The sequence below is a fragment of the Salmo salar genome, chromosome ssa07, assembly GCF_905237065.1.
Source record: "Salmo salar chromosome ssa07, Ssal_v3.1, whole genome shotgun sequence".
Taxonomy (NCBI): domain Eukaryota; kingdom Metazoa; phylum Chordata; class Actinopteri; order Salmoniformes; family Salmonidae; genus Salmo; species Salmo salar.
In genome coordinates, this window is record NC_059448.1 from 27805518 (window position 1) to 27819039 (window position 13522).

The 13522-nt window shown below is 41.5% G+C and overlaps 1 protein-coding gene across 3 annotated transcripts in view; it reads right to left on the reverse strand.

Annotated features, from left to right (window-relative positions):
* The window catches only part of acox3 (acyl-CoA oxidase 3, pristanoyl), a 27504-nt gene that overhangs the window by 13372 nt on the left and 610 nt on the right, over positions 1-13522 (reverse strand). For all 3 annotated transcript variants that reach the window (XM_014207108.2, XM_014207109.2, NM_001165353.1), the window contains 13 exons: positions 13222-13375; positions 12815-13048; positions 12050-12124; positions 11578-11667; positions 11180-11323; positions 10902-10990; positions 10380-10476; positions 8929-9111; positions 8202-8324; positions 7962-8082; positions 7532-7654; positions 7100-7213; positions 2749-2864 (listed from right to left, as the gene is read on the reverse strand). In XM_014207108.2, the coding sequence (XP_014062583.1) occupies positions 2749-2864; positions 7100-7213; positions 7532-7654; positions 7962-8082; positions 8202-8324; positions 8929-9111; positions 10380-10476; positions 10902-10990; positions 11180-11323; positions 11578-11667; positions 12050-12124; positions 12815-13048; positions 13222-13341 (1629 nt within the window). In that variant the 5' untranslated portion in view covers positions 13342-13375. Of the gene's footprint in view, positions 1-2748; positions 2865-7099; positions 7214-7531; positions 7655-7961; positions 8083-8201; positions 8325-8928; positions 9112-10379; positions 10477-10901; positions 10991-11179; positions 11324-11577; positions 11668-12049; positions 12125-12814; positions 13049-13221; positions 13376-13522 lie in introns of those variants that run through there.

The window sequence follows — 13522 nt, forward strand, 5'->3', positions numbered from 1 at the left end:
TATACAGGTAACGAGCTGAGATTAGGAGCACACTCTTAAAGGGAGTGCTCCTAACCGCAGCTTGTTACCTGTAAAAAAGACACCTGTCCACAGAAGCAATCAATCAATCAATCAGATTCCAAACTCTCCACCATGGCCAAGACCAAAGAGCTCTCCAAGGATGTCAGGGACAAGATTGTAGACCTACACAAGGCTGGAATGGGCTACAAGACCATCGCCAAGCAGCTTGGTGAGAAGGTGATAACAGTTGGTGCAATTATTCGCAAATGGAAGAAACACAAAAGAACTGTCAATATCCCACGGCCTGGGGCTCCATGCAAGATCTCACCTCGTGGGGTTGCAATGATCATGAGAACGGTGAGGAATCAGCCCAGAACTACACGGGAGGATCTTGTCAATGATCTCAAGGCAGCTGGGACCATAGTCACCAAGATAACAATTGGTAACACACTACGACAAAGTAATTGCCCCCTAAATCTAATAACTGGTTATGCCACCCTCAGCAGCAACAACTGCAATCAAGCGTTTGCGATAACTGGCAATGATTCTTTCACATCGCTGTGGAGGAATTTTGGCCCACTCTTCTTTGCAGAATTGTTTTCATTCAGCCACATTGGAGGGTTTTCGAGCATGAACCGCCTTTTTAAGGTCACGCCACAGTATCTCATTTGGACTCAAGTCCGGACTTTGACTAGTCCCCTCCAAAACCTTCATTTTTTCTGAAATGCTGTGTTACTTTTACACCAGATGCAACAGGACGCACACCTTCCAGAAAGTTCAACTTTTGTCTAGTCAGTCCACAGAATATTTTCCCAAAAGTCTTGGGGATCATCAAGATGTTTTTTTGCCAAAAGTGCGACGAGCCTTTATGTTCTTTTTGGTCAGCAGTGGTTTTCACCTTGGAACTCTGCCATGGATGCCATTTTTGCCCAGTCTCTTTCTTATGGTTGAGTCATGAACACTGACCTTAACTGAGGCAAGTGAGGCCTGCAGTTCTTTAGATGTTGTTGTGGGTTCTTTTGTGACCTCTTGGATGAGTCGTCGCTGCGCTCTTGGGGTAATTTTGGTAGGCCGGCCACTCCTGGGAAGGTTCACCACTGTTCCAAATTTTCTCCATTTGTGGATAATGGCTCTGACCATGGTTCGCTGGAGTCCCAAAGCTTTAGAAATGGCTTTGTAACCCTTTCCAGACTGATAGATGTCAATTACTTTGTTTCTCATCTGTTCCTGAATTTCATTGGATCGCTGCATGATGTCTTGCTTTTTTGAGATCTTTTGGCCTACTTCACTTTGTCAGGCAGGTCCTATTAAAGTGATTTCTTGATTCAACAGGTCTGGCAGTAATCAGGCCTGGGTGTGGCTAGTGAAATTGAACTCAGCTTTCCAAAAAATTTGATTAACCACAGTAAATTCATGATTTAACAAGGGGGGGCAATTACTTTGTCACATAGGGCCATGAAAGTTCGGATAGCTTTTTTAAATAAAAGTATCACTTAAACTGCATTTTGTGTTTACTTGGGTTATCTTTGTGTAATATTTAAATTTGTTTGATGATCTGAAACATTTAAGTGTGACAAATGTGCAAAAAAATAAGAAATCAGGAAGGGGGCAAATACTTTTTCACAGTACTATATATCAGCTGTCAGAGTAGCTTACAGATAATTGCACCTGTACATAGACTTTTCTATTGTGTTATTGACTGTACGTTTGTTTATTCCATGTGTAACTCTGTGTTGTTTGTGTCGAACTGCTTTGCTTTATCTTGGCCAGGTCGCAGTTGTAAATGAGAACTTGTTCTCAACTGGCCTCAAGTGTGACAAATGTGCAAAAAAATAAGAAATCAGGAAGGGGGAAAATACTTTTTCACAGCACTATATATATATATATATATATATATATACTCTGTCTTCTTATTTTTTTGCACATTTGTCACACTTAAATGTTTCAGATCATCAAACAAATTTAATATTCACCTTTATTTAACCGGGTAGGCCAGTTGAGAACAAGTTCTCATTTACAACTGCGACCTGGCCAAGATAAAGCAAAGCAGTTCGACACAAACAACAACACAGAGTTACACATATTACCGCCACAGACCCCTAGTGGGGTGTGGACTACAGTTTGAAAACCCCTGGGCTACAGCGCATTTGCCAAGACCAAACTGGGCACATTTGCTTTTTATCGCAACAGTTTTTGTGACAAAACCATTTTTTTAAGTTAAATGGGTTTCCACTGCATTTTCAACTCTACCTATGGTTTTGTCACAAAAACTGTTGCGATAAAAAGCAAATGTGCCCATATATTCGGTACATGGGAATTTAACCACAAAAGTTATTTTTATGTGCACTACGTCATGACGCACAACCTTTCATCCGCAACAAGTCAATTTGATGGAAACATCTCTGGTGGGAAAATGCACATATTGTTTTCGAATATTTACATGAAAATCTTTCGCCAATTGGATGGAAGCCTAGCTAATGACTGTTCTAGAAGCACTTGGTTGGTACACGTGCCTGTAGAGAAGCAGATAGCCCAGAAGTACAGTATCTTATGAGGACCTTTCAGCTTCTGAAATGCAATGACATCAATGTCAAGACAGCTGTATAAAGTTAAAATAAAATCACGAAGGTGATGATGAAGATGAAAGTGGAGGACCAGTAGTTCAGTGTTTTATCTAACCTTACTCAGTCCCCTCCTGTTGTGTGTGTGTGTGCGTGCATGCGTTGCTTGTGTGTGTGTACTATTTACCTGGCTGTTGTTGCGGGCCTCAAAGTCAGCCTTGCCAGAAGCCTTCTCCTTAGCCAGTCTCCTCTCGCTCTCTCTCAGTAGGAAACACACCAGCCATTTATACGCTGCCAACGGCACTGAGGTGGAAAGAGAGACAAGGAAATATGTTAGGCTTCAGATCATAAAAACACAGATCTCAACCACTAATATTATTTATTCCATTATTTTATATACAATATTAAATAATGGAAGACATGAGTAAGCTTTCTAGTGTTTAAAACACAGATTTCATCAGGTAATATTTACAATATGAGCATATTAAAAAGGAAATGAGTTTGACTTCAGAGATTATCAGGTAATATTTAAAATATGAACTTATGGAAGAGTATCAAGAACGATTTCCAATGCATACAGTATCAAATCAACTTTTTGTTCTCTATCATAATACACTTAATCTTCTAGCAAGTCATGGAACATCTCTTGGACAACCCTGTCATAGTCTGTTAGAAATCAAAAAGTCAGATCACATAGAAGAGGTAGTGAGTGACTAACCTGAATCCTTCTGACCATGATAACACTATTTTTTATTGGGCTAGCTTTATAAGGAGTGGGGGTTGAGCGAGTGCAGGTGTGTGTGTGTGTGTGATGGTTGTTTTCACAGCTTCTAGGGCCAAGGTATGCAGAGGAGTGTGTAACATGATGATGAATAACAACAAACATATGATCCTGGAATGATTATTAGGAGGATATGAGAAGCTTTATGGTTGTAAGGTTTGGAGACGCAGGAACACACACACTAACCAGAGACATTGAGAACCCTGAAGGGTCAGAGAAGGAAAGACTTATAACAGGAGAATATTGGGGATAGGGCTGTCCCAGAAAAAAACAAAATCTTTGTCGACCAAGAGTCATCTGTTCTTTCAACCAATCGATTAAACCTGTATTTTTCCATGTATTGACACATCCGATGTGTTTTTATCAAATCAACTATATTCACTGAGCTTGTCTGATGCTTTAAGCACACGGTTTGATTAAATAATTAAGACAACTGACTAGAGGGAGTCCGACCAGCAATTTGATTTGATCGTGCCTGCCGGGCTAAGACTTGCTGCGCTGTGTTAAAAATAGACAGCAGAGTGACTGTGCCTAGCACCCGGTCGATCTCTCTCCTCCCTGCTGCAGCGACCACCACAGAATATCAACAGTGTTTATCGTGTTGTCCGTGTTGCTGAAGCTGCAATATAATTCCAGCTATTTCGGACTGAAAAGTTCTAATACCGAAATCCCTCATTTGTTTAGGAAAAACATTCCCTATTCCTTCAACCCTTGCACTCTTTAGGTGACACGTGTATATATCGCATGCATATGCCCAAATACCTATTCGCACGGGACTAGTATTACTAGATTTAATTATGTAATTATTACTCCAGAATGTCCATTATTCCAGGACAATTCAGATGGGATACGTTTTTTTCCAAACTGTCCCCTCTAATTCTTTATTTTTTTCCCAATAGATTGACAGTTATGACCGAAGCCTGGTGGTTTTTATTCTCGGTGTGAAGATACAGTATTTCAACATGTCTAGGTGATTGGGCCACACTGATAACTTGAGCTTGGTTCCCAAGTTTTCTAGAATGAAGCCCGAGTTGCCGAGTTGGAAATCCGAGTTGAATAACCGTTCAGAACGATTTGTGTGCGCCAAACAGGTGCTGTATAGATTACAATATAATTTTTCTGACCATTTGGAACATTGTAAACAACACAAAATAAAGTATAAGCACACCAGAGTTTGTTGTAACGGTATTTTTTTGTTAACCTTTTATTACAGCAAAGGCTAAAAATAGTTGCATTCATTCGTGAATGACATTTCCTAAAATGGAACGGTTTATTTATTGTTTAAGCCAATTATTCAAGGCTCACTTTATTTTATTTTAAAACTAAAATGCCAGATTGCATTTCAAATCATGAGTGACTCCTATGCTGTGTGATGACATGAACGAATGAATGATTGATTGATACAGTAGCCTATAGAAGTATTGAAAAATAGGCCTAAGTAAGTTATGGTATTAAGACTAAACAGGATGTGCTCTTAGGCCCACAGCTCGATGGTGGTTAAACAAGCCTGCTAAACTAAGCCTACTAATGATAATGACCTATTACCTATTATTATAATGATGATCATAATAATTGTAATAATAACAAGGAGATCAAGAAAAAGTGTTACTATTTGGAAGTGTAAACACTAAATAAATGATAAATAATACCAGAGAGGCTGTTATTATATATATTTTTTAAAAGGGTAAAGACTTTATTACACTAGGCTAATAAACAAACACTCAAAACAGTCAACAGAAGCAGAATCTGTATTATTGCTGTAGATATATATATGGATGATTTATAAAGCCAGGCACATTAAACAGTTAGGCTGTTGATTATAGACCTAATTAAGTTCGGGTTTCCTCTCTCTTCACTTTTCTTAGACAATAAGGCAAGGGCTGTTTTCTCACCTCCTCATTCTGCTGCTGCATTGTTCTCAACACTAATATGCTGGTTAACTTTGCTATTATGCACATAGCAACATGGTCTAGGAAAAGACGGCAATTCAACAGCGCAGTGTTTCAGAACCGTGGACAGCGACCGCTACCCAAGGAGGGAGAAAGCGCATTTGTTATAAAATGATATTATTTTTATTAGTGTTGCACCATTGTTCTTATGTAATATAACCATATACAATTTCAGTGGCACGTCATAGACTGATGGACTGTGCCATCCCCACGCCCTCCACAATGGATCAGTCCACTCAGGACGAATCAGATAGGTGTCGTCTTGTACACCATGATATTACATTTGTTTTGTCACTGCTCGACTACAGAAATCTCGGTCAACCAACAGCCTACAATCAACCAGTCGACTAAATGGGGTCAGCCCTAATTGGGGAGCTTTAGAGTTTACGATTTAGTGTTCAGATGATGTTAGTTTACAGGAACCTTCATTTTTCAAGTTTAACATAATTCACTTTTGAAGGAGTAAAAATATCAAATTGGTGGAGAGAAAATAAGAACAAAAGTTGGTCATCAACATGTTGAGAATGAGATACTCCTTTAGGGAGTACTGTGGTGGTGCCGTTGTCGGGCGACTTCATTCGAACGGCACAGGTTGCGCATCCCATCATAACAGGACGAGATGACCATCTCTATAACAATGACAGTAAGTCACCAGCGTGCGTTAGCAACCAACCCAGTTAACACAACAGTGTTGGAAGCAACTGAAGCACACCTGCACGTGTCTTGAACGTTACTCCACCTACTCCTTCTTATGAGACAGACGCATTTGCTTGGCCTTCACTGTGGCAACACAAACAGTACGATGGTGACAGACAGTGACCGATCCGGTACACAAAATGTCTGCCTTTATTTTCCCCCTTTCTCGTTCCAATTCAGTCAATTAGGTGGCAGAGTAGACCTCGGTCGCTCGTCGACCAGCGGCCCGAGTCACCCTCTGTGGTATAATGTCAATAAATGGACCAGATGTTTTGCAGATGGGGAAGAGAAGGCTTTGCGTGTGTGTGTGTGTGTGTGTGTGTGTGTGTGTGTGTGTGTGTGTGTGTGTGTGTGTGTGTGTGTGTGTGTGTGTGATGTGTGTATGTGTGTGTGTGTGTGTGTATGTATGTATGTATGTATGTATGTATGTATGTATGTATATATATATATATATATATATATATATATATATATATATATATATATGCCATATGAGGAAAGAGGCTTTAACCAAGGTTCACATCATCTGTTCCCCCTCTGATACTGAGGCTGTCTGGACGGCTTTACCTTGGAAGGGCATTCATTCAGTCTCACAGCAGCATGCAAAACACAGCTGAAGCCGGTGTGTGTGTGTGTGTGTGTGTGTGTGTGTGTGCGGTATCTGTGTTTGATTCAACACATTCTATTTGCGTATGTTTAGATTGCTTTTTAAATGTAGATAATTTTGTTCCAGCCCTCTATAATTAAAAGCTATGGTTGATCTATATTACAATAGAAAAGATGGGGATTTTGTGAGGGCTTTAAACAGGCACTTCCAGGGGCAGCTTGCCCTGGCGGAGGAATGGGGTCCTTCAGAGGGTCAGCATGGCCTTGCTTGCCTTCTACCAGATGTGACAACTGGAGAGTGGGTGTTACCTCTGGCATCATGACAAATAGCTTTCCAGTAAAGCGCTTTCCAGTAGTATAATAACACTGGGCATCTTACATAACTGACTGGCCATAGGCAATTTCTGCACGGAGCAGAGTAGTGACTAGAGAGAGTTGTGGGTGTTGTACCTGCAGAGACAAGTGTGTGTGTGTGTGTGTGTGTGTGTGTGTGTGTGTGTTGTTACCTGCAGAGTCCATGCACTCCTCCACCGACGTTGCCGTGAACCTGGTCTCCAGAATGCTGTCAAAGTCTTCCAGGAAGTTGACAGACTCTAGTGGAGACTCAATCCTCACTCCATCTACAACGAACAAATAATAGTTTATAAGACATTCATAAGCAGTTTATAAGCTAGTTGTGGCAACAATCCTCACTCCATCTACAAAAACAACAACAAAACCAGCACATGAAACAGTGAGACAAACAGTTAACATTACAATCTCATGCGTAAAATCAAAATATTTCAATAGCATACAAATAATGAGCTGCCCCCAGGGTCTTTAGGATTTCACAGTTTCTCTGAAACTGATATGTAATGATTTACAAAGCAGTTCCATAATGGTTTATAAAGCATTTAGAACCAGACCATGAAACAAAGTGTTCCTGTGTTAATACTAACCTTGTTGTTTGGCATGTAGTTGGCTGAGGAGGTAGTTGCTGGTCTGCTGCAGAAGCACGTTGTTGTCTCCCTCATATGTACAGTTAGGGTCGTTGTCATCCCTGATGGTCCCCAGACGATTCACTACAAGGGAGTCAACATCCAGCATCATTATTAGGAGACAGATTTGATGTGGATTAGAGTTAGGGTTGTGGTTGAGGCAAGGGTTGAATTGGGATGTGGACATGAAGTTAGGGTTAGGGTTGAACCAGGATGTGGACATGAAGTTAGGGTTGAGGCTGGGGTTAGGGTTGAAGCAGGACGTGGACATGAAGTTAGGGTTAGGGTTGAGGCTGGGGTTAGGTAGAACCAGGATGTGGACATGAAGCTAGGGTTAGGGTTGTGGTTGGGGCTAGGGTTTTATTATTTTATTATTATGTGTGTGACTTACTGGCCAGGTATCCGTGTCCTCCGCAGGCCTCACGGCACTCTTGGATACCCCTCTGAGCCGTCCAGGAACCCAGGGGCTTACTGGAGCAGGAGATGGCATGGATCTCTCTGCCCAGCTCCGCCTAGTTAAAACACATACCGCACAGAACTAACTATGGGTGTATGTGTATGTCTTTTTCGCTCTCCCAATTTATTCTTTTGTCTCTCTCTCTCCCTTCCTCGGTCCCCCCCCCCCCTTTACCTGTCTGTCGCTATTGTCCTTCATCATCATACCGATCTGGAACTCCACAAAGTTCCCGAAGATGGATTTAGAGAAGTAGTCCAGAGCGTACACGGCCGCCAGGTATGGGATTAGACGCCATTGCTGCAACCAGACAAAGGGAAGGGGATACAGAGTCAGTTGCACAATTGAATACATTCAACCGAAATGTGCCTTCCCCATTTAACCCAACCCCTCTGAATAAGAGAGGTGCGGGGTGCTGCGTTCATCAACGACATCGGCGCCCGGGGAGCAGTTATTGTTGGGGGTTAATTGCTTTGCTCAAGAACGGCAGATTTTTCCACCTTGCTGACTCGAGGATTCGAACCAGCGACCTTTCCGTTACTGGCCCAATGCTCTTAACCACTACGCTACCTGCCCACAACAGGGTATTTTTAAGAAACAAAATTACTTTTGATTTTCTGATTTATTAAGAAAGCTAAATGCATGTGTTTTTGGTTGTTGAGTAAATATTTCTAAAAAGTTATTTCTGGATATTTAGGCAAATTAGCTGGCTAACTTATTGATCCTGCTTTGTAGCATACCCCTCTGGGGTCCACAGAAAACGTATTTAACCTTCAGTGGAATGATTATTAGGGACAGATATCCTCAGGAATGTCTCTGGAAAAATGGGAGAAAACTCCTGGCTTATACCTATGTCCACCAACCTAACCATGAACCAACTGAAAGGTCCATAACTGTACATTACCTGGAGCTGGTACTCTATGACAGGAATCTCCTGGTCGTCTTTAGGTCCAAACTGGTGTCGGGTGGCAGAAAAACGGATAGCTACAGTCATGGCTAGCTTCAGGTTGACCACAGCCATTCTGGAGATGGAGACTCTGCCCCCCGACAGGGCACCCAGGGACGCCCCGAAACGCTTGTTAGGGTCCTGGGGGCCAGAGAGAGGAGGGAGGGATTGACATTGAGTTTGAGAATATTAATATTTTCAGTTTTTCTATAGTTTCATAGCTTATTTCTGGGAGCCCTTAAATAAACTTTGATAAATAGGGCTTATGCAAGAGTGTAAAACTCTTGTCAAGTAAGTATTCACTTAAAATCTGATTCAAGAGGGAAATCCCACTCAAATACTAAATCAACTGATTAACAAAGTTGAGAGTTAAGTTCTCCAAGTCCATGTTTCTATTTACTGTTGACTTCCACGATCATGAAAATGTTCAGGTTGTTTAGAGTACTTATTTTAAGACGCACTCCCCTTACATTTCTCATGTGTACAGAAGCATTTTCCAACCCTTCCCTCACCCTTTCTTTCTCACCCCTTCTTCCTTTAGGCTCCTAGTTACCAATTAAACCAGCAGTAAAAAGGTACCAATTTTGACCAGCCTGCAGGGCCTTGCTGGGGATCCAATCATAACTCCTGTATTATACTTAAATGCTTATTCTATTCTACTGAGCCGTTTACTTTAAGTTTGTATTCATATCTTTTATTATGTCTTATTGTTGTTGCAATGTCGAGAAGGAACATGCAAGTAAGCATTCCGTTGGACAATGTAAACCATGTGTATCCCATACATACGACTAATAAAACTTGAAACGAACCGCAGAACAATTAAGGCCTACCTCCTCCCCCGGTCATTATTTGTTTCCTCAGAAGCCTCCTCAGACCAAGTTGTTTCCTCAGAAGCCTCCTCAGGCCAAGTTGTTTCCTCAGAAGCCTCCTCAGGCCAAGTTGTTTTCTCAGACGCCTCCTCAGGCCAAGTTCCCATCATTCAAGAGAACCCAGAGAGCCCTTGTATTTTCTTTTTACATGATTGTCTAACCCATCAATGTTTGTGTGTGTGCGTGCACGTGTGTCGGGTCGAACCCATCCATGTTTGTTTGGAACAAAAACAGATTAAAGAGTTTTACTGTGAGATCAGGCGTGGCTGTCTGAAGACTACGAACCAGAATGTTTGTATATACGTTTTAATTTGACATCCCATCACTGTCACAACTGAGTAAAGTCTAGCCAAGTTCTTTAGAAGGTTGGAGTCCCGGCTAGAACTTTACAACGACAAACTATTTTGCTCTGAGCCAGAGAAGAACAGAAAGTATATATTTGATCATAGTTAGTTGTAAAAATGTGATTTCTACTTCCTTCCTTATATCTTTTTTCCAGAGAGGAACAAAAGGTGTTCATGCGTGTGTGTGTTTCTTCACCTTAAAAGGTGTGACGTAGTGTCCTTCGGGGGTGACATCACCTGTCTTATTCAGCATATTCTCCCGAGGGATTCGGACCTTGTGAAACACCGCAAACCTGGTACGGGAAACAAAAGACATGCACAAAAGTCTGAGCCTATCTTAGGAATACATTTCAAATTATAGTTAGTGTGGTGATGTATACAGTACAGCCTAATTCTAAGCACTGGTAGTGTAGAAATCCTGCACACCCTGGGAGAGAATATTAAAACATTCATTAAAAAGAACATTCTCATGGTTGAAATGTCTGTTTCACAGGACATTGTGGAAGTTCTATAGTAATTTAAAGTAGGATTCAAGTGCCCTCTGGTGGTCTTGCGGAGTGTCACCACCAAAGTTCATAATGAATATTACTCTCTTTAGTAATATTACAGTAATATTATTACTGGTGCTCATTTTGACTGAATGCCATAGTGTGATGATGGTGTGATGATGAGAAATACATTGTTTTATTCGCAATAAAACATATGGTATTGAACTTACCCATTGTCCAGTCCGTTCTGGCCGAGCTTCTTGCCCATATCTCCAACAATTACTCCTGGCATCGCCAGCAGAGTCTTGGGATCTCTGACCTGTCAAACACATTCATTTAGGTTACAATATCACAGTTTCACCAGCAAAGACAGTAGAAGCATATTTTAGTTTTAAAATCTAAGATTCGTTTTGTGATTTGTTTTTGGGAAATCATAAAGGATTGCTAACTCTGAGGACAAAAAGTAGTACATGTATGCAAAAGGTTCATTTAAATAAGCTCACTGTACCTGAACTATGAAGGAGTGCAGGCCGTGACAGGCTCCGTCGGGGGTGTATAGCTGGGCGAACACCACAGCGTGTGTAGCCGTCTTCCCCAGGTTCCCCACCCAGAACTTGGCAGCCTCAAAATCAGGGGAATGGATCACAAACTCCTGAAAGAGAGAGTTCATTTGAGTATAGTGTATTCTTAGTACAGACTAAGGATCATAATATATATAGGTTTATTTGGTCGTGTATACATACACAGCTAAAAGCTGAATTGCAAGATACAAACAAAAGGCAATAAAATAAAAAAGGAGACTGACACATTCAAAATCTACAGATGAAATAATTCAATATTCAGTATAGAATAAAATACTGTTCTAAATGGAGTCAGAGGCCTTGCGGTGAACTGTGTCCCACCCACCTGTGTGCTGGGATCATACTTGGCTGTGGTCCTCATAGCTCTGGTATTGCTGCCATGGCTCAGCTCTGTCAATGCAAAGCATCCAAACGTCTGTGGACAGACAAACAACAACAGGTGCAGCTTTGGACGTGGGCCACCACGACAGTTACCTTGTATTTCAACAGCTTTGTGTGACGGGGATACATGTTTTTTGAAATAGAGAAATAAACGGTCTGTTGTATAATAAAAAAATGCTATTAAATAACCATTTGTGTAAGAAGTAGTATTTTAGTTACAGCATTCGAGTGAGTCTATGCATAGCCAGCAGCATAGAGGTCAAAGAGCATATTTACATAACACACTGAAAGGAAATAACCTGCCACAATAAGGAACTATGAAATCACTTTTAAGATGTGTTTACATTGATTCCAATACATTTGAAAGGAAGAAGGTAAATATCAATTCATGTGAATGCTGATGATTGTTTGTTTACCATCATGTCCTCTGTATCCTGCACAAACTGGCTGTGTCTCTGGGATCCGGAGTTGGCCACAGTCGCACCAAACATCTGAAACAGAGCATGAATATGATTATACTGTAACCTCTCATATCATTACTCTTGAGAAGATACATGTATAATGTCATACTGTACAGAGGTTCTACAACATGCATATGACTAAAGGTCAAGGCTTAGAGGCAATAGATAGACTTGCATGGGAGATCATCAAAGTGAGTGGGTGAACTCACTTTCACAGTCCCCAAATCCAGTACAAATTCAGTATTATATAGAGCCATTAATGCATGGAACTCCACTCCATTTCAAATTGCTCAAATGAACAGCAAACCTGTTTTGTTTTTTAAACGATAAAGCAACACCTCACGGCACAACGTCTCTCCCCTATTTGACCTAGATAGTTTGTGTATATTGATATGTAGGCTACGTGTGCCTTAAAAAAAGGATGTAGTTCTGTCCTTGAGCTGTTCTTGACATAATACAGAACAATATAGAACATTAATAGACATGTTTCATGTTTTGTGTGGACCCCAGGAAGAGTAGCTGCTGCTTTTGCAGCAGCTAATGGGGGATCCTAATAAAACACCAAAACTTAGGGTCGTAACTACTGACAACACTACTGACAACCGTCACCCCTTTGTTGAGGGAGAACTTAGCCCCCAGTGACCAGTTGTACATGTCCAGACAGTCCTTGAGCACTATCTAACTCTCTCTCCCTCCCTCCCTCCATCCATCTAAACTCACCCCTTTGTTGAGGAAGTACTTGGCGCCCAATGACCAATCGTACATGCCCAGACAGTCGTTGAGCACTACCGTCCTCCACGGGTTCGCCATGATGTCATCGCGTGTCAAGAAGTCATACCGGAACAGCTGTTTACACCGTCTGAAAGTGACCTCACGCATCCTCTCCGTTGACATATCCTCGCCGGGCTGCCGGGCGAAGATAGGGTCGTTCTCCAACATCCGGAACACGTGTTGCTGTGGAATTGTGGGAGAAAATATTATAAAGTGACTTGTGTAAGATATTCCTCTAAGAATAGGTCTAACAGTCAGTTTCTGTTGTCAGAGTTTCTTTACATAGCCCAGAGCTTTCTATTTGCAAATAGAAGGCTCTAACATGGCCTACCCTTAATGCTCATTACAAAGCCTACCTTCAATGCTAGCATGTCCTCTCCCTCAAGGAACATGACCATCTCTTTCCAATTGAAGGATGCTTTCTTCCTGTATATGTCCAGAGGTCCACTAGGGAAGTCACGCAGACCCATCTCCATCTTGTCACTCCGGTCGTACTTAGCCTTGGTGTAGCTGTGGACACTCATTATATTATGTAAGGCACTTTACTAAAAAGGACAAGATGCTTAGCTAGCTGGATAACATTCTTAAGAACCTGCAGAGAGAGAGCGAGATAGAGAGCACGCAATGGCAGTGGAGGCCACGTGTTGTGTAGTTCAA